The sequence below is a fragment of the Simochromis diagramma genome, unplaced genomic scaffold, assembly GCF_900408965.1.
Source record: "Simochromis diagramma unplaced genomic scaffold, fSimDia1.1 OVJJ01000596.1, whole genome shotgun sequence".
In the NCBI taxonomy this organism is placed as follows: Eukaryota; Metazoa; Chordata; class Actinopteri; order Cichliformes; family Cichlidae; genus Simochromis; species Simochromis diagramma.
The window spans coordinates 25,172,078-25,196,532 of record NW_024387245.1 but is presented as its reverse complement, the minus strand read 5'-3'; the positions used below and the strand labels follow the sequence as shown (position 1 = coordinate 25,196,532).

Below are 24,455 nucleotides of genomic sequence, written 5' to 3'. Positions count from 1 at the left end.
GTGGATCACAAGATTTAAAACTACTTATAAATACAAACACAAACACAAAGTAACTTCACCAGAGTGCCTATTTCGGGTCACTTTTTTCTTGGTCCAAGCCCGGATAAAGGAGGGTTGGAATTGTGACATTAAAAAAAACAATAATTGATAAAAGACATTTAATTTGTAGTTCTGAACACAAACATGTTTTGACGCCTGATTGATTGATTGCTAAGTGCTAAAATGTGAATGAAAATAAAAAAATGTACATGTCAAAAATGAAATTACTCTTTTATTTGAACAAGATATATCATCTTAACCAAAATGAGAGAAATGTCTTTAGTTTACTGCAAAAAAGCATTGATTTTTTGTGAAGACTGAGGTAGTGATACAAAAACTGCAATTTCTTAAAATTAATGAAAAAATACATAAAAATGCAAATGGCCTCATGTCACAAATGTGTTTTATGAGGAATACCTGGAATATGAATATATTACAACTCTTTGTTTTAAAGATTTTGAAGAATAACACCCAGTTTATTGCAAAAACAGATTTTATTTGGGGTCATTTTTGACCCCACAAAAAGAAAGAGCGTAGGTATTGGTAGGTTGTGCATCCAAGGGTTAAAGCTTACATGTAAGTGCTCATGTTTTTAAATCACACATTGCATACATGAGACTTTGGCTTTTTCATATTGTGAAACCTGCTGCTAAACGAACTGAGGTAAACTGTGTTAAAGGTTACATGAACATCCTCTGCAGGTTAGTGCAGGATAAACAGGTTAGTTTGCTGCACTGTGATGGATTCAAAGTAAAGAACTGTGTGACTGCTGCACAGTGTCGGTGGTTTCATGGTCACAGGTAGGTTACATGAAGTGTAGCAGAGATTCACATGAATTTAACTATGCTACTACTACTATTACTATGTAAGTAATAGATATCTGTAAATATCAATAAGTATACACATGTACATGTCTATACTACATGTACACTAAATATACATACGTATACATATACCTGCACACATCCATACAAATAAAAGGTGCATTTTGCATGAAGCGTGTCCGTGAATGTCCAGAATGTCCTGTGACTCATGATATCGTGATTGAGGAGTTATAGAATCAAAATGCTGTTGGAATGAATTCTCTGCGAAAGCGAGGGTGTTTCATCCAAACATTCATTCAAGGATCACCCAAAAGCTTAAAATTAGACTCACAAATGTGTACAATGATTTGTGTGTAACTTTTCAGGAAATGCGTGCTTCAATCCACACACAAATAATCAATATAAACACATGTAAGACTATATTACAAATGCGTAAATCCAAACCTGAGTAAATACTGATCAATAACGCACAATTTATTAAGTTTAGCTTCATGAATATGATAACTTTCTCTTTTAGCACCGTTTGTTCCTCATCTATTTCTGCCTTTCTCTGTGTGACTGTTACTTTTATCTGAAAACACAGTCGTGTGTATTTCTACATCGCTATCTTTCTTTAAAAAAAATAGTGTTGTTTCATGTATAACTTAGTAGCTCAGCTGTCGGCTTGTTTGCAGCCTTGGTGGTTCGGGGTTATTATTAAGATCTTCTGACCACAGCTGTACAATGTTTTTCTTTGCTTATGTTCTACATAAAAGATGATCCGAGTGATTACATGCATTGAAATAAAATTTGTATTATTATCTATTGATATTATATTAATATTGCATTTGTAACAGAAGTATCTCCACTTCTATTTCTCTCAATAATCAGAAGACAGTCTGAGGTAATGATTCTGTCTAACTTACCACTAACACCGTTTTTACTCTGTCATTTAAAAGTATGGGTGAATGCTCTGACGGGTCGAGAACCAATTAATTGTTTCACAAAAAGCCAGGGCACATGAGTTTACTTGAAATCAAATCAAATCAAATGAAATAAAACAGAAGACCACAACATGAAGATAAAAGAAACCAAACCAAAGAGTAACATAGGTATGCTAGATTAGTCAGAACAGGTGTGACTGGTTCTGTCAGTGTGGGTGTGTACCTGTATGATGTTCTAGCAGGTGTGTAAATATCTGCAGACACAGAGGCATTAGCACAATAACCACCGCTCACCTTCACAACACTTTAAGGAATCATGGAGGTTTCAACCTTAAAGAAAATTATAGATGATTTTTCTGTCTCTGAAGAGGTTAACATAGAAAAAACAGGTCTCATCATTGATGGTGCAGCTCTGTACTATTCTTTGTATTATACGTCTGATCCAAAGCTGGACCAGCGCTGTGGAGGAGATTATCCTGGATTCAAAGATGAGGTCTGTAACTTCTTTAAGACTCTGCAGGACTGTGAAGTCACTCCGTACGTCTTCCTGGATGGAGGCTCAGGGCCTGAGAAGCGTGAACATCTTGTGTCTCGTCTAAAACATAAACTGGAAAAAGCAAAGACAGTAGCAGAGACTGAGCCTGACGCTGCACCAAAAGGATGTAACGTCTTACCACCTCTGGTAAAAGATGTCTTCATAGAAATCTTAAAGGAAAAAGACATCATGTTTGAACAGTGTTTAGGAGAGGCTGACCCTGTAATTGTTTCTGCTGCAAATCAGAATCAATGTCCTGTTCTGTCCATTGATAAGGATTTTTACATCTTTGATGTGCACAAAGGTTTCCTTCATCTTGACAACTTTGAGTGGAAAAGCAAAGAGGATGGCAAAATTCCTGCTAAGCTCTACACACGTTCAAAGTTTTGTGAGCATTTTAAATTGGACCCTGCTCTCATGCCAGTCTTTGCTTCAATAGCAGGAAATGATTATTCAAGATTAGAAGATAGGGGTAGCTTTGCAAATGAATCATCTTCACCTGGTGAGTACAGGATTAAAAGACTGGATGGTATACTCAGGTTTCTAAGTAAAGTGAATCTGGATGGTTTGAACGACTCACAGAAGAGAGAACGTGCTCTGAGTCAAGCTTTAAATCATGTTGGTAAAAAAGAGAACCAAACTTTCAAACTCGCCATTCAAAAATATGTTCAACCAGAAAAAAAATGTCTTGAGTTGCCGACATGGGTGAGTAAAAAAGTTGAGCATGGAGAACTCACCACTTTCGTCATAAGTGTTTTAGATCAGAAGACTATTCTGCTGCCTGCTCTTGTGGAGGACTTTTCACAGCGCAGCAGTTACACAGCTGCTTACCCCATCAGACAGTACTTCTATGGACTGTTAACTGGAGGTCAGATGTGCACTGAATATGACAGGGATAGAGAAGAGATCAAAGACAAACGTGTCCCATCCATACTCCTCAGCAGTGATGAACAGAAACAACTGAAATTACAGCGTCTGCATAAGGTACTGAGGTTAATCAATAAATATGTGTTTAATTACTCTGACAGGTCATAGATGTGTTTCTGTGGTACATGTGAGCATCTTGTCTGTGTGGTACCTCTCTGTGCAGGCTCCTGAGGGTTTGCGTCGCAGGGTGTTTGAAGAAGCTCTGCAGGTTCAGACTTCAGCCTTAGAAAACATCCCCGACCAGCTGAAGCTGCCAGTCTGTGTGACTGTTTTCTGGTTCAAGAGGCTACAACACCACCCAAAACCTGAAACTGTCCACTGCCTCCACGCCCTCCTGTTGGGGTTTGTGTTTGACCAACATGGTCCAGGTAAGTCTTACTTGATACCATGATGGATATTTACAATGAAATGCATAGCTACATGTAGGGCTGCTCGATTATGGCAAAAATGATAATCACGATTATTTTCACTGAAATTGAGATCTCGATTATTTGATGATATTTATTTAACAATAACAATGTATTGAATAATGACTTTAAAGATGGTCAAAAAATAATATAAAATAGTGTGCAAATACTGATAACAGTGCAAATGTTTGCAATATAAAACATAAATGAAAAATGTAAACATCTATGTTTAGTGAACTTTGCAGTGTTGCTCTGTGGTGCAGCTACGACACTGTAGCAGAGTTTACACACTGTGTCTACTTGATCCACGTCTGACTCCGCGAATCCATAATGTTTCCACACCACTGAAGTTTTTTTTACCTCTCTTTTCAACCAGCAGCAGTCACTCTCCTCTCCAAATAATAATGGATTGGATTTATATAGCGCTTTTCAAGGCACCCAAAGCACTTTACAATGCCACTATTCATTCACTCACTCACTGGTGGAGGTAGCTACAGTTGTAGCCACAGCTGCCCTGGGGCAGACTGACAGAAGCGAGGCTGCCATATCGCACCATTGGCCCCTCTGGCCAACACCAGTAGGGTAAAGTGTCTTGCCCAAGGACACAACGACCAGGACAGAGAGCCCGGGGATCGAACTGGCGACCTTCCAGTTATAGATGCGCTTCCCAACCCCCTGAGCCACAGTTGTCCCAAATAACTTCTGCTTAGCTTTCTGAGCTTCCCTCGGGACCTCTTAATCAGTGGTCCCCAACCCCCGGGCCTCGGACCGGTCCGTGAGTCATTTGGTACCGGGCCACGAGAGTTGAGGCTCAGGTGTGAAATGTGTGATTTTCAGGGTTTTTATCGGTTTTTGGCGTTATTTTGTTATTGTTTTTATCGTTTACTCGGTTTTCCTGGGTCTTTTCACGTGTGTTATGAATAAATTTTCTTTTTTTCGGTACCGGTACTAGTTTTATTTTGTTGTATTTATCCGCGACACCTTAAAGGCCGGTCCATGAAAATATTGTCGGGCATAAACCGGTCCGTGGCGCAAAAAAGGTCGGGGACCGCTGCTCTTAATTGTTGTGACACGTGTTCGAAATGCAGAGAGGTGCGCTCCATTTGCCACACGGAGCAGCGCGAGAGTAAAGCACGAGGGAGGGGCTCATAATCGACTCAGTCATTTTTAATGATCGTTGAAAGCCCAGATCGTAATCGAGATTAAAATTCGATTAATTGAGCAGCCCTAGCTACATGTCACTTTATTAGGAACACCTGTGACAGCTCTGCCATTCTGATGAAATTTCTACAGTTTCAGCTCCATAAATCTGATTATTCTGTTTATTATTCACAGTCAGCTGTCAGCAGGTTAGTCTCTCTGAAGGCAGTCAGCAGATGGACTGTAGTCAGAGTTCCTGTAGTCAGAGTTTGTGTGACAGCAGCAGCACTGATGCTTCCACATCAGCCTGAACAAGAAGACAAACTGCTGCTGGTCTCTGGTTCTGAGTCACTGAAACTTTGTCTTATTTTGTCTGTAGAGGACGAGTTTGAGAGGAAGATGAAAACTTTAAAGGATGCAGCTATCAGGAGGAAATGGCAGCCCCGTGTGGCTCATGCTTTCAGCCAATGGCAGTGCTGCATGAGGCAGAGCCTCCACCTGAACCAGCTGCTGTGTTCCCCTCTACCAGAACCTCAGTGTGCCCGGTAAACACCAGACCAATGATGTGCTCCACAGATGTGTAACACACTTCATCAACTTTAACTGAGATTTTGCTTTGTCAGGCTTTACTGTGGACCTCTCCTTCACCGGCTGGCAGATGAAGACACGATTGAAGAAGTACAGAAAACACTGAGAGGAGAAAAGAAGGAATTGTATGAGAACCTAAAGACTGTTTGTCATTAACTTTTTGGAAAGGGATCCTGTGTCCTTTTCCCCTTTTACTTTATTTTTACTGCATCCTCTGTATGCTCTTTTTTTAAAAGATCTTCAGATGTGACATGAAGCCATACTGAAAACAGATGATAATTATACAGGTCAAATAGTTTATATTTAAATTTAATTTTTTGTTCTTTATTTTTTCTGCACAATTGAATGAAGTGTTTGAAGTAGAGGATTTAGTGGTACAACTAAGGGTCAAAGGTCATTTTATTTCTGTATGTTGGTAAATCTGTTTTTTTTTCTCGGTATAAGCTAAACTCAAGAAAACGTAAAACAGTTCAAGACAGTAAAAAGTAGCTCTTTTCAACAATTTGTCTCTAATAATGACTGAACACAAAAGCCAAGAACAGAATAGTATCACAACACTGTCATCATAAAAACAAGAAAGATGAACACGAATCAAAAACCCAAAGCCCTCAAAACAGGACGAGTGTGTGATTAAATCTGTGAGAATTTCATTTTCCCCACCAGCACTGATCTGATCTGATTTTATATTCATGTTTGTTCATAAATAATATTCATGAGCCTGAACTTTTTGTCGCTCAGTGATGCAGCTCTGAGTCAGACACAGCAGTTACAAACAAAAATGATCAGAGTTCATTCATATTCATGAATTTGAGCACTGATGATCCACGAGTTATATTTTAACTCTTCATTTATAAAAGTAATTCTTTAACATTTGCCTTAAACTTGTCCTCTCTGTTTCTCCTGCTGCAGCTGGTGATCTTTAAATGTTGGGACTGTTGATTCGTTCTATCCCTGCAAATTACTATATGACTTATTTCTAAGTGATTCTTGTTCCTACGCTGCACGGCTACACCTGATCTTAGGGTTCCTCCACCTACCAACTCTCACTTTAACCCCTGCTGATAAACGATCTTAGGCTATTGTGTCCAAGCAACATCAAGAATTTAAGAACCTGCGTGCAGAAACAGAGTAACGAAAAATATGTGATGTGTTAAGTATATATGGTGCATATGTGTTATTTACAAAATCAGTCACTGGGTATTAGTGAAATCTCGTGGACACTTAAAGACGCTATACAGAATAGTAGCAGACAAATAAAAACAATGAGATATACAGTGTTAAACAAGTAATTATTAAAGTAATTAATGAAGCCAAATTAAAGAAAAAAATTTAAACTGTAACCAGACCTGTGAAGGCACAAGGGATGAACCAGTGTTGTAATGGGCTCCATAGTTCTGTGATACAAGTAAACATACTGTACTGACTGACTATAATCTTTTTTTTATTACTGATGTATTCATGCGTCCACAGCATCACTCAGCTGCAATGAAAGAAGGCTATGAGGCTGCATGTGTGTTTGCATTATGGATGAATAATTAATGTGGTTTTATTGTTTTGTATGATTATATTCAGAATAAAGAACTCTAACCCTTTACTTAAACACGCAAAGCAGTTTATCACTGCACGCCTCATTCAGCCAGGCTCTGCTCTCTCGTCTTCAGCTTGTTCAGAATGCTGCAGCCCGACTCTTGACAGGCACACGTAAACGTGACCATAATTTCCCAGTCTTGGCTCGTTCACGCTGGCTTCCAGTACGCTCTAGAACTGATTTTAAGATTTTATTGCTTGTTTTTAAGTCTCTAAATGGATTAGCTCCTTGTGCCTCTCTGATCTTTTAACTAAAAATACTCCAAACAGAACTCTTAGGTCAGCTGATCAGTTGCTTCTGAATGTTCCTAGAAGCAGACTGAAACACAGAGGAGGCCGGGCCTTTGTGATTGCTGTGCCTCTTCGAATTAAGATCTCTCCAACACTGAACATTTTTAAATCCCGTCTGAAAACACGTCTTTACTCCCTAGCTTTTAATTGTTTTGTTTTTGTTTTTTCTGTGTTTGTTTTACTTTTTTACTTTGTACAGCACTTTGGTCAACCTGTTGCTTTTAAATTTTCTTACAAAGAAACTGATTGGTTTATTAATCCATTCATACAGTTCTATATTTCTGAGTGTTTTAACCTAAAATTCACACACTCATCCTCCAGTAGGTGCACTGGGGGGAACTCGGGTTTCAGCATTTCACCCAAGGACACTAAAACACACAGAGTAGAGCAACCGGGGAACAAACCACGACTTCCTGTACAGCAAATGTACATTTGCACATATGACCAGGATGTTTTTAGTCTGCAATAGCTGATTTTTCTTTCCTCAGAGAAACAGACATGAATCAGTGAGGAGGGTGGAGGATTAGGTGAGACTCTGGGTCATGTGATTTAACAGAAAATCTGAAACAGGTGCAAGCAGTTTTGTCTTTTCAGACCTGAACAGTCAAAGGCGGATCAGGGTGAACAGGTTGAAGCTGTTCTTTGGAGCACACAGTCACCTGGATACCTGACCTCACTGCTTAAACAATAGCAAAGCCGTAGGTTAATGTGTTTATGGCATCAGAGGTTTAAACTTTGTTAGAGGGCAGCACAACACAACAATTAATCTATTAGTTTTTGTTTCTGGACTTGAAATTCCCTCCTTATTTTCAGTATTTTTTAAACACACCTCTGACTTTTTCACATTTTGCCATGTGTTGAGCTAGAAAAAGTATAAAACTCAAATACAACATATGGCTGCAAGCTTCATCCAGAAAAACTCCCTTTTAACAGGAAGAAACCTCCAGCAGAACCAGGCTCAGGGAGGGGCGGCCATCAGCCGTGACCAGCTGGGATGAGAAAAGAAAGACAAGACAAAGACATGCTGTGGAAGAGAGCCAGAGATAAGTAACGATTAAATGCAGAGACATCTAATAAAAGATAGTGAGTAAGAAAGATGACTGAAGAAGAAATACTCAATGCATCATGGGAATCCCCCCAGCAGTCTACACCTATTGCAGCATAACTAAGGGAGGATTCATGGTCACCTGATCCAGCCCTAACTATATGTGTGATATTCTGGATTAGGCTCTTAAAAGGATCAGGACAGAAGGACGTGGATAGGTTCCCTTAATGGAACAGCAGGACATCACACACTAACTTGTTGTTTCTTAGCGGTGCAGAAAACTACCCTTTTTTGTTGTTATATATTGGTCAACCAAGAACTAGCCCTGTAACAGGCACTTCTGTATTTTACCACTGGGGGGCAACAATTCACTCTATTACATTCCTCCCCTTTTAGATTTGTAATTGAAATAAGCAACCCTTTAAAGAATGTATTTCACTGCCCCCACCAAAAAGAAATATTCTGTGGCCCTTACGAACAATGAACAAATGTAGCCATTACTTCCATTATTAACCCTTCACTTCTAAAATAACTGGCAGTAAATAACTAAAACATAACTCTACATTTTCAAAGATTCAGTCTCTTTGGGGGAACTCTGCGTCTCTCTGGGTATCTGCGTTCCACAGATGGGCTTTGGGTGGTTTCTGGGGTGGATACTGGTGGTTCATCGGTTGTCTGTTTAGGTGCTTCAGGAGGTAAGGAGTGTGATGTTAAAATCCCAGGTGGACTTGGTGGTATCTCTGGAACAACACTGTCCATAATCACTTCTGGCCGTCCCTCTGAAACCGGTGAAAATATAACTGGGGGTTTCTCCACAGTCTGTCTCCATGGTAACAGGTGATCCACGTGTATTGTGCGTGTTCTCTGTCCCTCTTGTATCAGGTAAGTAACACTTCCCATTTTCTTCAGAACGGTTCCCTGAGTCCATTTTGTTTCCCTCCCCCTGAAGTTTCGGATACACACAGCGTCTCCCTCCGAAAAAACACGAACAGGTTGGGTTTTGTAATCATGGTGTCGCTTCTGCTCAGACTATTTCTGTTCAATGTGTCTGCTTAGTTCAGGTTTCAGCAGGCTGAAGCGAGTCCGGATCTGACGTTTCAGGAACAACTCTGCTGGTGTACGACCCGTCACAGTGTGCGGTGTACTGCGATACATGATAAGGAAGTTTGCCAAACGATGACTGAGTGGCAATGTGGCCTTACCATCTGCTTCCAGCACATTTTTCATCAGAGATCGTTTCAGGATTTGTACTGACCTCTCTGCTGCCCCGTTTGATGCAGGATGATAGGCAGGAACAGCTGTGTGTCTGATCCCATTTAACTCCAGAAACTGATTGAATTCCTTTGACACAAGTTGAGGTCCATTGTCTGAAACAAGCTCTTCTGGAAGTCCATATGAAGCAAATAACCCTCTCAAAACCTAAATGGTGTTGTGTGAGGTAATGGATGGCATAGGGAACACTTCCAACCATTTTGAATGACTGTCAATGACAACTAAAAAGTACTGCTTGCCTTTTTCAGCGAAATCAATGTGAATCCGTTGCCAAACTCTCTCAGGCCACTTCCACGGATGGAGTGGTGCAACGGGTGGTGACTTCTGTACAGCCTGACAGACTGAGCAGCTTTGAACCAGTTCTTGTATATCACCATCACAGCCTGGCCACCACAGGTAACTGCGAGCGAGTGCTTTCATACGACAGATACCTGGATGTTCATGATGCAGGTCTTCCAGCACTTTCTGTTGGTAAACCGGTGGAATGATGACCCGTTGTCCCCAAAGAACACATCCTTGTTCTGCTGACAGCTCGTGTCTGCGTGTAAAGTAAGGCTTAAGTGATTCGTCTTGCATATAACTCGGCCACCCATTCATGGTGTAGCTCCAGACCTTGCTGAGGATTGGATCTTTCATGGTTGCTCTCTCAATGTCTTTAGCTACTATTGGTAGCTCTTCCACATGTGAGAAATAGAAGATACTTCCCTCCTCTGCAATGTTGTCTGGCGTATTCCGAGGTAGACGTGACAATGCATCTGCATTAGCATGTTCAGCTGATCTTCTATATTCAATGTCATAGTTGTATGCCATTAGAATAAGAGCCCAGCGTTGCATTCTTAGTGCAGCGAGTGTTGGGACAGCTGACTTTGGCCCTAGTATAGCCAGCAGTGGCTTATGATCTGTTATGAGGGTGAATTTCCTTCCATACAGATATTTATGGAATTTCTTTACTCCAAAAATTATGGCAAGGGCCTCTTTTTCTATCTGGGCATACTTTCGCTCAGCTTCAGTTAATGTTCTTGATGCGAAAGCCACAGGCCTTTCCTCTCCATTTTCCATGACATGAGAGATGACTGCGCCCAATCCATAAGGTGATGCATCGCAGGCTAACTTCAATGGCAGATTTGTGCTGTAGTGCACCAACACTTTGTTCTGCAGCAGTAGACTTTTTGCATCCCTGAATGCTTTTGCACATTCCATGGTCCAAATCCATTTAGCATCTTTTCTCAACAGGTTATGCAAAGGCTGAAGAATGGTGGATGGATTTTCCAAAAATCGACTGTAGTAATTTAGAAGACCAAGAAAAGACTTCAGTTCAGTGACGTTTGTTGGTTCTGGTGCATTTGCTATGGCTGCTACCTTTTCCTCTAAAGGATGCAGACCATCCCTGTCAATACGATGTCCCAGGTACTCCACACTGCTCTGAAGAAAGTGGCACTTGGAAAGCTTCACTCTGACACCATGCTTCTCCAGACGTGTGAGTACTTCCTCCAACCTCTTCAAATGATCCCTTTCAGATGAAGCAGTGATGAGGATGTCATCCAAAAAGCAGGTGACATGCTCCATCCCCTGAAGGATTTGATCCATCACAGACTGGAAAAGAGCCGGAGCACTGGAAACACCATAGCTGAGGCGATTGTACTTATAGAGACCTTTGTGTGTGTTGATGACCAGATACTTCTCTGATTCTTCATCTAACTGTAGCTGCTGATAGGCATGAGAAAGGTCAAGTTTACTGAAGGATGTTCCTCCAGCTAAAGTGGCAAACAAATCTTCAGTATTTGGAAGTGGATATCTTTCCTCTTCAACACACCGGTTGACACTGACTTTGTAGTCACCACATATCCTAATTGTTTTGTCTGCTTTTGGCACAGTAACAATAGGGGATGCCCACTCACTTTTCTCAACCTTTGAAATAACCTTCACCTTTTCCAATCTGTCCAGCTCCTTTTCCACAGCTTCTTTTAGTGCATAAGGAACTGGGCGAGCTTTACAGAAAATTGGTGTGGTGTTTGGTTTAGTGTGGATTCTAGCTTTAAATCCCTTTATGCAGCCTTGGTCATCCGAAAACACTGCCTGATGGCGCTGAATCACTTCTAGTACTCCTGGCTTTGCTTCTTTCTGCACCAGTACCTTGTGTACTGTGAAAATCTGTTTCCAGTTCAGCTGTAGTTTCTTTAACCAGTTTCGTTCAATCAGAGCTGGTCTGTCTCCCTGAACAACGATCAGTGGTAGGGTGATGTTTTGAGTCCCATACTGTACTGGTAACATAATATATCCACGCACAGCAATGTGTTGGCCTGAGTAGGACTTGAGCTTTAGCCCACTGGCTGGTTTTATAGGGAAATGAGTGAGATGCATCTGATAATACTTGTCTGATACTACCGACACTGCTGATCCTGTATCCAGCAGCATGGTGGTGTTCTTGCTCCCAAGCGCAACATCCACTGTGTATCCCTTCTCACTGGAGGTGATGGAGTACATTGAATAAACTCCAAAAAGTTCAGCTTCATCATTCCTACTTGAGCATTCATCCTCAGTTTCCAAATACTGAGTTTGCTGACTGAATTTTTTATTCCTGCAAGCACGTGCAATGTGTCCTATTTTTGCACAAACATGACACTTTTCACTCTTAAATTTGCACTCACGTGCTGAATGCTTTCCACCACAACGATAACATGGTTGCTTCATTCCTGTGTCTTTTTTAGGTCCCTTCCAGTTCTTTGGCTTGTTATTGCCCTCTTGCCTGTTCTGTCCTTTCCATCCTTTGTTGAAAAAATGTGGAGCATTTGTCAAGGCATTTACGTGGTGAGGGTCCTGGCGTCCTGAGAACTCCATCGTATTTTTCAAAGCGAGTTCCATGGATACGGCAATCTCACATGCACGTGGAAATGTAAGATCTTTTTCCGATAGTAGCTTGCGCTGCACAGCATCAGAACGCAGCCCACTAACAAAACGATCCCTCAGGGCCTCATCCAAATATTGTCCAAAATCACATGTGGCTGACAACTGCCTCAGGGCGACAACATAGTCAGAAACTGCCTCCCCTTCTTTCTGGTTACGTTTCTGAAAACGAAAACGCTCAGCTATCACCACTGGAGTCGGCTTATAATGCGCACTTAACGCCCCAGTCAGCGCTGCATATCCCATGGTACTCGGTACCCTCGGAGACACAAGATTCTTTAGCAGCCTGTATGTATCTGCTCCGATCACAGAGAGAAACGTGCACACTTTCTTCTCATCGGAAACATCATTTGCCAACATCCATTGCTCCAACCGCTCCAAATATGACTCAAAATCTTCCTTCGATTCATTATACTCTTCAACACGACCCACATGCATCGCCATGTTAGCTCACCAAAAGCTGTTCCACTGCAGCCGTGAAGAAAACGTCTTGATTTGTCTTTTTCTTTACATGTGAACACAACCCTCCTACAGCCTCTGTCACGCTGTGGAAATCTTTAGAATCCTCGTCGCCAGTTGTGATATTCTGGATTAGGCTCTTAAAAGGATCAGGACAGAAGGACGTGGATAGGTGCCTTTATTGAACAGCAGGACATCACACACTAACTTGTTGTTTCTTAGCGGTGCAGAAAACTACCCTTTTTTGTTGTTATATATTGGTCAACCAAGAACTAGCCCTGTAACAGGCACTTCTGTATTTTACCACTGGGGGGCAACAATTCACTCTATTACAATATGCTTTTGCAAAAGAAAAGTTTTAAGCCTAATCTTAAAAGTAGAGATACTGGCTGTGTCCGATTTCAGGAGAAGGGTGCTTCAAAATGCTGTATTTGTAGGCAATGACGTAACAGCGATGCAATGAAGGCTGTCCAAATTTGAAGTGTCCTCCAAATGTGGCAACAAATGTGTCCTACTTTTGCCCAGATTTCAAGGATGGGTTGGGTGTATCCTTTGTGTCCTACCATATCCCAGAATTCATTGTGGGCCATACAGGAGATTTCTTCTGATAACGATGGCAGTCGAAGCGGGAGTAAACGCAGGAGAGGAATACACTTTTAAATGTAAGTATATGAAAATCTGGTGTTGCAAAAACCTAATTGTTGTAACGGTTGTGTTGTTAGTCTTTCGGCATTTACTTATGGTTATTTTTTAATTAAAATAATCTCTGTAAAAAGATGCTGAGGAGCAGGGGCGGAGCGTGGGGGTGGCTTACTGGGCTTAAGCCCGGGTTGTTTTGTCAGAAGCCCGGGGTATTTTGGAGTGTAATTTTTTCATAGTTAGATGCCTGGCTGACAACTGTATAAAACAAAAAGTACACACAATATTCGAAGCACATAGTACACAGTGTGGGAATTTACGACTGTGCGTGAATCCCCCCTGATATTGGTATGATCCGAGCTCAGGCACTAAGCGACTGAGCGAGGGGGCGGGGCAGCTGCTGCCTGTAAGTGCGCTGTTGGAGAAACGGAGCCAGCCCTACTAAGGAGAGCTTAAGTTTGACCAGGTACCAAAGCAAATCATTCGTACCGTACAAATAATGTAAATATGACGGTGAATCACGAAAGATGGATATCAAACTGATCACTTGACCCATGTTACGTTACTTGCTCTTCAAGTGAATCAACAAATGGTGAAATGAAAAGCCGAACAAATGCTATTTTTTTTTTAGAGAGTCTTAGCTTACGTGTGTTTATTTCATATTTTCAGTTCTTACCCTCCCCGACTAAATCGGTTTCAGTTATGTACTGAAATATAAGAATGGACATTAGAGGCTTCTTTCAAAGAAAAACTCAGGTAAATGTTATTTTATATATTATGCTTTGTATATTGTTCAGTATATTTCTATGCAAAACAAGAGGGATTTCAGTACACAGCAGGATATTCACATTTGTAACCAGATATTTACACTTTAGGGAGAAAACATAAAACATTTTTACTGTACAACATCAATTTAGAGTAAACTTTTGTTTTAGATAAATATTGAAATATCTTTTGAATTAGTTAAATGTCAGAATAAAGAGAGACAGAGCTTCTATTTTCTATCACTTTGATCAAATTTAGGAGTACATGTACACTAAGTTTGTTAATTAATAAGAAAACTCCAGACGATTCCATTCTGAGCTGAAGAAGCTTCTGATAGGTTAGTAGAGTCCATGTGAGTAAATTGGTGGCACAGCTGTGGATGCATATAAGGCAAAATACAGAGCCTGTTTCTGTGACATGGGAACATCAAGAGATGTCAACCAAAACACCAGGAAAAGAACTGTGGAGCTCCATAAGTGTGGCTCAATTTTGAATACAATTTGGTGCCATTTGCAATTAAGAAATACAGACAGTTTCTCTCTTTACTCTTAAAGTTAACAAATGTGTTTTTTATATTTATCAATCTAAAAAAAATAAACATTTAGTCTGATTTGATGTTACAATTAAAAAAGTGTTTGTGTTTTTATCTGAAGAGTAAATATGTGGTTTCAACTGTATATTTGATGATTGTCAGCACAAAGAGCGAGAGAGGAGCACAGAGGGAGATGGAGAATGAGGACAGAACAGAGATGAACAAGAGCAGGTGAGACACACATGTTAGTCAAATGGTTGTTTACCAAAAGTATCACCGTATCACAGGTACTCATGTATCTCGTACCTAGTGTTTCTTTTTAGGTTTGTTATTTTTCAAATTCTACATTTATTAAGTTTTGCAGCTTGTTTGCACAACAAGGCTAAATGATTATATAAACTTTTCTCAATCTAAATAATGTACTTTGGTAGAATTAAAAAATAAATGTAGTGCAGGTCTATGATGATTTTTAGTGCTACTATCATCTAGTTCTGATTCTGGTTCTGTCTTGGTTAAATCCTAAGTAGTCCTGATTTTGAACTGTTGTAGTCCTGTTTTAATTCTGGATCAGTTCTGGGTCTGGTTGAATTGGGGTTTAGTCCACGTGTCTTGATGCAGCCCCGACCTTGTTCTGCCTTGGTGCTTAATTAAAAAAATAGTTTAAGGTGTCCTGCAGATGTGATATATATTTTTCCCTATATGAAGTCATTCTTTTTTGAACAAAACTCAAAACAGAGCCAATTAATCTTTCAGTCATTTCTAACCCCCCCCCAAGGGAAAAAAAAAAAAATCCCACATGCATACTACCCTTTAGGGCTAAGCCCCGGGTGTTTCAAATGTCTGGCTCCGCCTCTGCTGAGGAGAGGAGAGAGCAGGGAGAGGATGGACAGACTGTTTTCACTTCTTGAAAGATTAGTTCCAAAATAAGAAATGTGTTTATTTGAATATATTTGTTACGTTGATAATAAACTCTGAAAATTCTAATGGATAGCTGGTGCTTAAAATACAGTTGAACAACTATTAAAAAACAGATGATGTAATATTTCTGTACATGTTGCAGTCGTCATGATGAACATGCTTTTGCAAACTCTGCTCCTCTCAGTGGAAATGTGCCTTCTCTTCACACGTGAACTACAAACTGATCTTCATGGATGCATGGAAATGTTAAATCAACATAAATTCCTAAAGTTAGGAATCAACGACTGCTAAGTGGTCAGGTATGTGTGCACAGGTAAACAATATATACAGGGGGAAAAAAACAGAAACCAGTTATTTTTCAAGATGTGTCTTTAAGACGATGTCTGCTACATCAGAGGTAGCATACATCCGGTAATTATTATGTGACTTATTTCAAAATGATTCTTGTTCCCACACTGAACTGCTACACCTGATCTTAGGGTTCCTCCACCTACCAAATCCCACTTTAACCCGTGCTGATAAATTATCTCAAGTTATTATGTCCATGCAAAATCAAGAATTTAAGAACCTGAGTGCAGAAACAAAGTAAAGAATAATATGATGTGTAGTATATATGATGTATATGTTTTATTTACAAAATCAGCCACTGTGTCACAGAAAAAAACAAAACAAAAATGCCTCGCTATTATTTTAAAAGAAAACTGTTAACTGTTTGTTTAAGGGCATTTTGTGTGATTTCCCCTCTTAGGTGTTATTCTGCTATTCAAAAAGAAGATTATATTTTGAGGTTAGTCCATTATGTTACTTGCTCACTGTGTATTAATGAAAGTCAGTGGACACTTGAAGACACTATGCAGATGTTGTAGACAAATGCAGTACAGTGACAGAAACAGTGTTAAACAAGTAATTATGAAAGTAATTAATGATGCCCAGTTAAAGGAAAAAATAAGTCAACCAAACAGGAAGTGATGTGGTTGTGAAGACAGATGTCATTAGATGAAAAGAGACAGAATGATGACTGATCTTCATCTAATGATGGATTTCATATTGAACTGTAGCAGCAACCAATAGTGTTGGTCTCCAGTTGGTATCAAATAGTGACCATTGGTGACTGGTTAGCTTTAACAGCATAAAAATAATTTGCTTTTTCTCCAGTCTGATGTTTATCAGTTTGTTTAAATACAGTACTGTACAGAATTATTCAGTCACCCCTCATTTCTTTATATTTCACTTCAAGCAATTCAAAGGTCAAAGTTCTTCTGTGGACATTGGCTGCTTTTTCACTCATTTTCAATCCAGTTCTTTTCGCTCACCATTTTCACAGGAATGTTTGCTTGTTTCTTAAAACACTGACCTGTGAATAATTCAAGCATAAAAAAGCTCCAAACACAAGAAATGAACCAATATTGTGTTGGGCTCCATGGTTCTGTGTTAAAAGTAAAAGTGCTGTACCAACCGATAACAATCTTTTTTATTATTGATGCATTTATGTGTCCACAGCACCACTCAGCTAAAATGAAAGTGAGCTATGTCAGGCTCCATTAGCTGATTTTCTCTGAGAGACATAGAAGGATCAGTGAGATGGGTGGAGGAGGAGGTGAGGCTTTGTGTCATGTGATTTCACAGAAACTTTGGCACTGACCGTGAAACTGGTACAAGTAGTTTCAACTTTTCATATTTGAATTCTCAAAGGCTCCATAGATCCACAGATCAGGGTGAACAGGTTGAAGCTGGTTGACCAGGATGTGCCCTTCAATGCACAAATTAAACCAATTTGCCCTCTTCCATTTGTGCAATATCTCTAAAATTAGAAACATGCTGTCTTAGAGTGAAAATACAAACAAACTGAAAATAAACAAATTTCCCCTTGTGGGACAATTAAAGGATTCTTCTTCTTCTTCTACTAATCCAAAATGCTGCACCAAGAGTCCTGACAGGGGCTAGAAAGAGAGAGCAGATTTCTCCTGTTTAGGCTTCCCTTCATTGGCTCCCTGTTAAATCCAGAATTCAAAATCCTGCTCCTCACATACAAGGTGTTAAACAATCAGGCCCAATCTTATCTTAATGACCTTGTAGTACCATATCACCCTATTAGAGCACTTCACTCTAGCACTGCAGGCTTGTTGTTCCTAGAGTATTTAAAAGTAGAATGGGAGGCAGAGCCTTCAGTTTTCAGGCCCCTCTTCTGTGGAACCAACTTCCAGTTTGGATTCAGGAGACAGACACTATCTCTACTTTTAAGATTAGGTTAAAATTGTTCCTTTTTGCTTAAGCAAATACTGTATTTTTCGGACCATATGGCACAACGGATTATAAGATGCATTAAGCGAAACAAAACAGTCAGATAAGTCAAACTTTACTCAACTTATTCTGCTTGCTTCCTCCACTTCTGTACCATTGATTCGTTAATGTTGAATTCTCTCACAGCTGCTCTATTCCCATGTTGTTTCAGTATATTAATGACTAACCTCGTATTGTGGATGGATTATCTCACTTCAGTTCTACTGACTGAAGTTTGGTCCGTTTACAGCAGGGGTCGGCAACCTTTCTGATGAGTGCCATCTAAAATTTCCTCAGAAGTCAATGCACTATATGATCGCATTATAAATTTAATAACGCTCTATATTAACAGTTACACACTATATAGAACAACTTTATAATTTATAATTATATTTGTTCGCAGATGTTGGCAGCTATCAGCTATTTTGAAACAAAAAAGACACTTTTTATCCATAACAAGAACTCCATAACAGCAAATAAACTGTACAACAGAAAATGTAAATGCTATTTATGGTCTCCTCACAACAATGATAAGAAAAATGAACTGGGCCTGGCATGTTTGTTAATACAGAGATACACATGTTAATGTGATCTCTGGTCTCCCACTCAGACACACAGGTCTCCGAGTGTCCAGCATTCAGACGGCTACCTGAGGACACTCATGCAAGAGAAAATCTGCTCACACAGACATGTAGAGCCAAATCCTGTCAATAAGGCCTCTGCAATGTTCTGAAGACAGTTAAACGTGACAGGTAGTGATGTCCAGCAGGTGAAAATGCAAGCTCCATGAACACTCACAGATGTGGATTCCAGATGCATTCATAGTTCTGCAAACTTTGACCCCCACAGAGTCGAGCTTTTCAGTTCAATCATCTTTCGATGTTGCATTAACTGGCATTAACTCAACCAGTTAATGCAAGACAAATCTAGCTGCTCATTAAAGCTTTCTGGTTTGATCAGAAAAGAAAACACTGGTCCATACACCTGAAAGTCCCGAAAACGCATTGTGAATTCTGTCTCGATGTATCCATGCATTTACGTTGTGTTGATGCTGTGCTGAGCGTAAAGCTCCTGAAGCATTTGAAATGTCGGAATGTGGAAATTTCAACATCGCTTGAAAAAACTGACAGCTAGCAACGTCTCTCTCACCGGTAGGCGAGTTATTTTTACAAGTTGAATCTGGTAGTTGGGGTTGTTAGCTAAGATACCATCATTAAGAAGCAGCACAACTAATGTATCTATGCGAGCTGATTTGTGATGTGCACCGGCATTTATTTTTTAATGTACCTTCTCAGATTAATTCACTGCGTGTCGTGCCCAGGGCTGGACTGGGACAAAAAATCGGCACCGGCCCACCAGCTTTGACTGAAAACAGATGCTGTTGTGACAGTGATGTACACTGTCTTGTTGGTATATGTATGATTTCTATACATTTTACGTCAGATAAAAACTTCGGTTGTAAGATTCAGATAATTATTTATTAAAAGCTAGACATTTTAAATGAGAATAAGAAAGAAAAGTATTTATTTGTGCCCCCCTTTCCCTGTTAATGCCCTACCTGGCCCCCTGGCAAAACTTTACTAGACCCGCCCCTGCACAGTTACCAGCTGTCAGCTACTTAGAAAAGGATCCTGGTGTAATTTGTCTCTCAGAAACAGTTCAGAACTTCCCTTCAACTCATTCATGTCACCTAAAAGGTAAACCTGTTTCTCCATCACCTGTTCAGCTCTGATGATTCAGTAGGGACTAGGGTTGGGTTTTGATTATCGATTTATTGATTAAAATCGATTCTAGCTTGGATAATGTGATATCAATTCATTAAAATCCTGAATCGATTTTTTAATATAAATTTATTTTGCTCGAAACACCAGAATCTCAGGTTAAACCTCACAAATTTTCAACAACCATCAAACAGCTAAAACAGTAAATGAGAGCGGGTACACGGATTTTGCACAAAGATGCAAACACAAAGTGCGGACCCGCCGAGGGATCAGAATCAGTGAGATGTCGCCTTTCTCACGGCACGGACACGGTCGAGCCGACAGCTTGCCGATTCTGATGTTTCGGTGGGTCCGCGCTTTGTGTTCACATGCTAGATTCTAGAGCTGCAGGTTTTATCTCTCTTCAAATGATATTGACTGAACCAGCAGCAAAAGAAGATCCAAACTACGCTTCACATAATCATCGTCATGAATTCCCTCTTACTTTTGCTGTTTTGCTTCCACCACGATAAAATCACACATTTCTCTCTCTCTGTATACTTCAAGAACAGTTTCCCGTCTAAAAATCTGTTTTCTGTATTATTCGCTTGCTTGTTACGCTCAAGTCTACCGTTATTTACAGCGCTGTCAGCCGCTGTTCTTTTCCTTTACTTACTTCCGAAAAGAAAGCCTCATTTCTGCTGTTCAGTAGGCTACTGAACAAATATAAACTTTAAATTATTCAAAACTGCAAAACGCTTAGCTGTGACTCTAATAAAACCTCTGTAACTTTGCTCTGCTTCACTTCAGCAGCATCAGGTAATGTTCATATGTTGATTAATGGTTTTCTTTCGTTTTTGATCTGCTGCTGAATATTTTTCAAAAAATCACCTTCACGTATTTCTGTGTTTTATCCTCAGTTACTTTGACACAAAGGTATCTGCTGTGATGCTCACACCTTTGATAAAGTGTCAGTTTTCTTTTATAGATATAAAAATATGGAAATGTACTGATGCAGGGTCTGAATTATAATATTTCTGACTCTCTGAGGCAAAATTTCCCCAATTCGAATCGAATCGATTCGGGACCGTGTGAATCGGAATCGATTCAAGAAATCAGTGACGATACCCAGCCCTAGTAAAGACATCTCCTGGTTTCATCTTCATGTTTCCCTCTCACCACATATCCAAACCGATATCATGACCAGCAGCTTTACAGCTGTGGCTCCAGCAAACATCAGCTGATACTAGAAATTAACATTAAATAAATTCTAACAACAGCTGATCAAGCTTAAACGTACCGCTGTTGTTTAGTGCGACATCCGCTGGTTTCTTCTTTCTGGCGCAAAGTGGGCATTAAACAAACAAGAGAGAAAAGCTGATCAGCTGATCAGTTTCCTGACTGAAGAAGAATCAGGAGGGAGGGAAAGAGGAGAAGAAACAGCTGCAGTGTAAAAATGCACAATAACTCCAGCTTTGTGTCTTTTTCCATTCTAGCTGAAGTACGGGACAAACTGTGTTCCTTTTCAGCTCAATACGAAACGCGTAAAAAAATATTTCTGAATACGACACGATTCCGGACGGTTGGCAACTCTACTAACCTTATGAATAAAGTTCACAAAATAAAGTTCAGTAACATCATAGCACCCAACCAGCTGTATAGAAACTCCGTCATTCTAGCTAGTACGCAGGACGAGTTATTGTAACTGACTGTAAAAAGTCAGCACAACGAAAATAAACTCCACCTAAACTTGGTTTATATCTGACCCAGATAGACTGCAGGTCATAACTTCTTACCTGGAGAAGGCAGCTGCCTCGGGTCTCTCCTCCTCCTGCCTTCTCTTTCCCTAATCCACCCGCTGGCCTCTGTGGAAGCTCCGCCAATCCACCACCTTTCATTGTTTATGCCGTTACAAGAAAAAAAAAAATCATTGGTCCGGGAAATGCCTGTTATACCTGATGGCCAGTCCAGCTATGGTCGTGCCAACAGTTAACCCTTCGCATGTCAGCTGTGACACCCGTGCCCAGGGTTGCCGACCCCTGGTTTACAGTATCCTACCAGGCAATTACATTTGTCCCTAACCATCGGGAAGCCGCACCTTAACTTTTATCGAATGGAAAAAAGTTAGCGTTCTTCCTCCACCTTCACTGTGCTAATGTTATGTTAACATAGCTGTGTCTCTAGCAATCACGTAGCACATCATTATATACCAGCTAGTCCAACTTCGGTAGCCCTAAACAAGTTCATTGCCGTCTTCATTGGTGTCGGAAGTGGTAGCAGAGCTGTATGTTTTAATTTTTTCAGAAATCTCTCAGTCAGAACATGGTGTAACATGTTTAGGTAAAAACTAGCGAGCTAGTTTCCTGCTAATTTCTAACTACGTTAAATTTAATAAATTCTGTTTTCATGCATGCCTGGATGTTAAACTTCATTGTTACACCTGGTAAAGCAGCAACACTGATCATTTTATTAAAGATAAAATAATTTACACAGTTTTTAACTCTCAGTGATTCATACATAAAGCGCACTGTCGATTTTTGAGAAAATTAAAGGATTTTAAGTGCACCTTATATATAGGGCTTTGGAGTTGACGTCACGCCGCAATGCACTGTGGGAGCGTGGCGCCATTTTCGGGGTCTACAAATCAAAACAAACACACTGTTGGAACGACGACTACAAGAAAGATGCTTAAAAGCAGCTCAAAATGGTAAATGGCCTGTATTTGTATAGCGCTTTACTAGTCCCTAAGGACCCCAAAGCGCTTTACACATCCAGTCATCCTGAAGCAGACTCAGGCGCAGACCACTAACTCCTTCAAACAAGAGTGAATTTATTTACAGTGCTCTCCACAGTGAAATATATATACAAAGGTGTTTGAGAAAAGGGGCCGGGGTTCCAGGAGTGAAAGGGGCAGGAGTCCAGGAAGGGAAGATTTCCACACAGCTTTCTTAAACACAAACAGCTCCTCTTCTCTCCACCACCACTCTGGCTCATGCTCAGTCACAGTGCACAGGGAACGGGTCCAGGGGGGAATCTACACACATACAGATAAACCGTTAGTCTCCAGGTTCAGGCGTACTCACGACTTAAACTTTGCAGATTGCAGGATGACTGACACTGATGGCTCAACGATCCAGCGACGAGTTGAGCAGGTCCGCCATCTTAAGTAGCACTCTAATTCATAATCAGCGGCATGTGTGCTGATCATCCCCAGGTGTGTGGGCTCTGCCCCAGCAGCAGAAAGAGAGAGCGGGAGAGAAAGAGGGAACAGAGGCGAGAGAGGGAGAATAAACAGAACTGACGTCAGCTGGCGAGGTACGGGCACATCCACCCATTCACACACTGGTGATGGCAAGCTACATTGTAGCCACAGCCACCCTGGGGTGCACTGACAGAGGCGAGGCTGCCGGACACTGGCGCCACCGGGCCCTCTGACCACCACCACCAGTAGGCAACAGGTGAAGTGTCTTGCCCAAGGACACAACAACCGAGACTGTCCAAGCCGGGCTCGAACTGGCAACTGCCCGATTACAAGGCGAACTCCCAACTCTTGAGCCACGATCGCCCCCCCAAAGCAGCGGTACTTGCAGAAAATAGCGTGCATTGGAAACGTGGACCCGTATGAAATACGGCCGTGGAGTAGAAACCCTGAAGACCAACCGCTATTGACATAGCCTGACATATTTTCGTACCTTGTCTGTGGAGTCAGCGCGTACAAGTCGTCATTCAAACAAAGGTAAGTCAGCTCAAGTACTTATTGTACTTATATTCATATTTATTATAAATAGTTCTAATTATACAACTTGCTTCCATATTTGTATCCTGTGTCACTAAAAATACATTTTATTTTAGTTTTATACATTGATTAATGACCTGCAGAATCTCCGTATCATATTAAGGGATTCATAATTGTCACTTTATCCTTTCCCCATCTCTAAAGTGATGACATCCTTGCATTAGATACTTTAGGTTCATTTTCTGCAGGCAGGTTTCTGAAAGAGAACAGGCAGATTTAGACTATAACATGCAGCGTTCTATAGATAGACACATAAAGAAATGAAAAATTACATGTATCTGCTAACTTTCTAAACACTTTGTTACATTTATGATGAAGTAGATTAAACACATTTGTGTCGGCCTTGGCTCATAGTTCTTGCGGCTGAAGTCGCGGCGCGGAGACCTGCACCCACGTCACTGCTCTTCTGTTTAATGTTCCGCACATTTGCAGATCCGCAAATGATCAACAGTGCGGATCTGTGGCACAAGGACTGTTACAGATGAACCTGCATACTGGGTTTTGCTGGGGAATGTGACCAAGATACAGCCAGAGGTTGGCCATAAGATAGACTTCTCCTCTTCAGCTGCCCAAAAAAAGGCTCTTGATCAAAACATAAACAGACCAAAAGGTAAAAGGAGCCGTCCTCAAAAAAAATTCCACCTGCTACTGTGGAGGAGTTGTCACTGCTATAATGCCATAATGTTTTATCTAGGGGTCTAGATTTATGGCTGTAGTGCACTGTCATGTAAATAATTTGCATTTACTGAATATGTACTGACTGAGTACCACTGTTCAAAAATTGAATAAAGAAACAAACTAATTTTTGCCTCTTTTTTTTTTTTTTTTTTTTTTTTTTAATTAAAACCACTTTATAGGGGATAGCTCAGTAGGTAGAGTGGTGG

The 24,455-nt window shown here is 40.5% G+C and overlaps 1 protein-coding gene across 1 annotated transcript in view; it reads left to right on the top strand.

Annotated features, from left to right (window-relative positions):
• Positions 1–2,066: 2,066 nt before the first annotated feature.
• Positions 2,067–24,455, top strand: part of LOC120714375 (protein asteroid homolog 1-like) — a 33,725-nt gene continuing 11,336 nt past the window's right edge. Inside the window, exons 1-2 of the mRNA XM_040000557.1 lie at positions 2,067–3,305; positions 3,412–3,616. Coding sequence (XP_039856491.1) covers positions 2,103–3,305; positions 3,412–3,616 — 1,408 coding nt within the window. The 5' untranslated portion in view covers positions 2,067–2,102. The remainder of the gene's footprint in view (positions 3,306–3,411; positions 3,617–24,455) is intronic.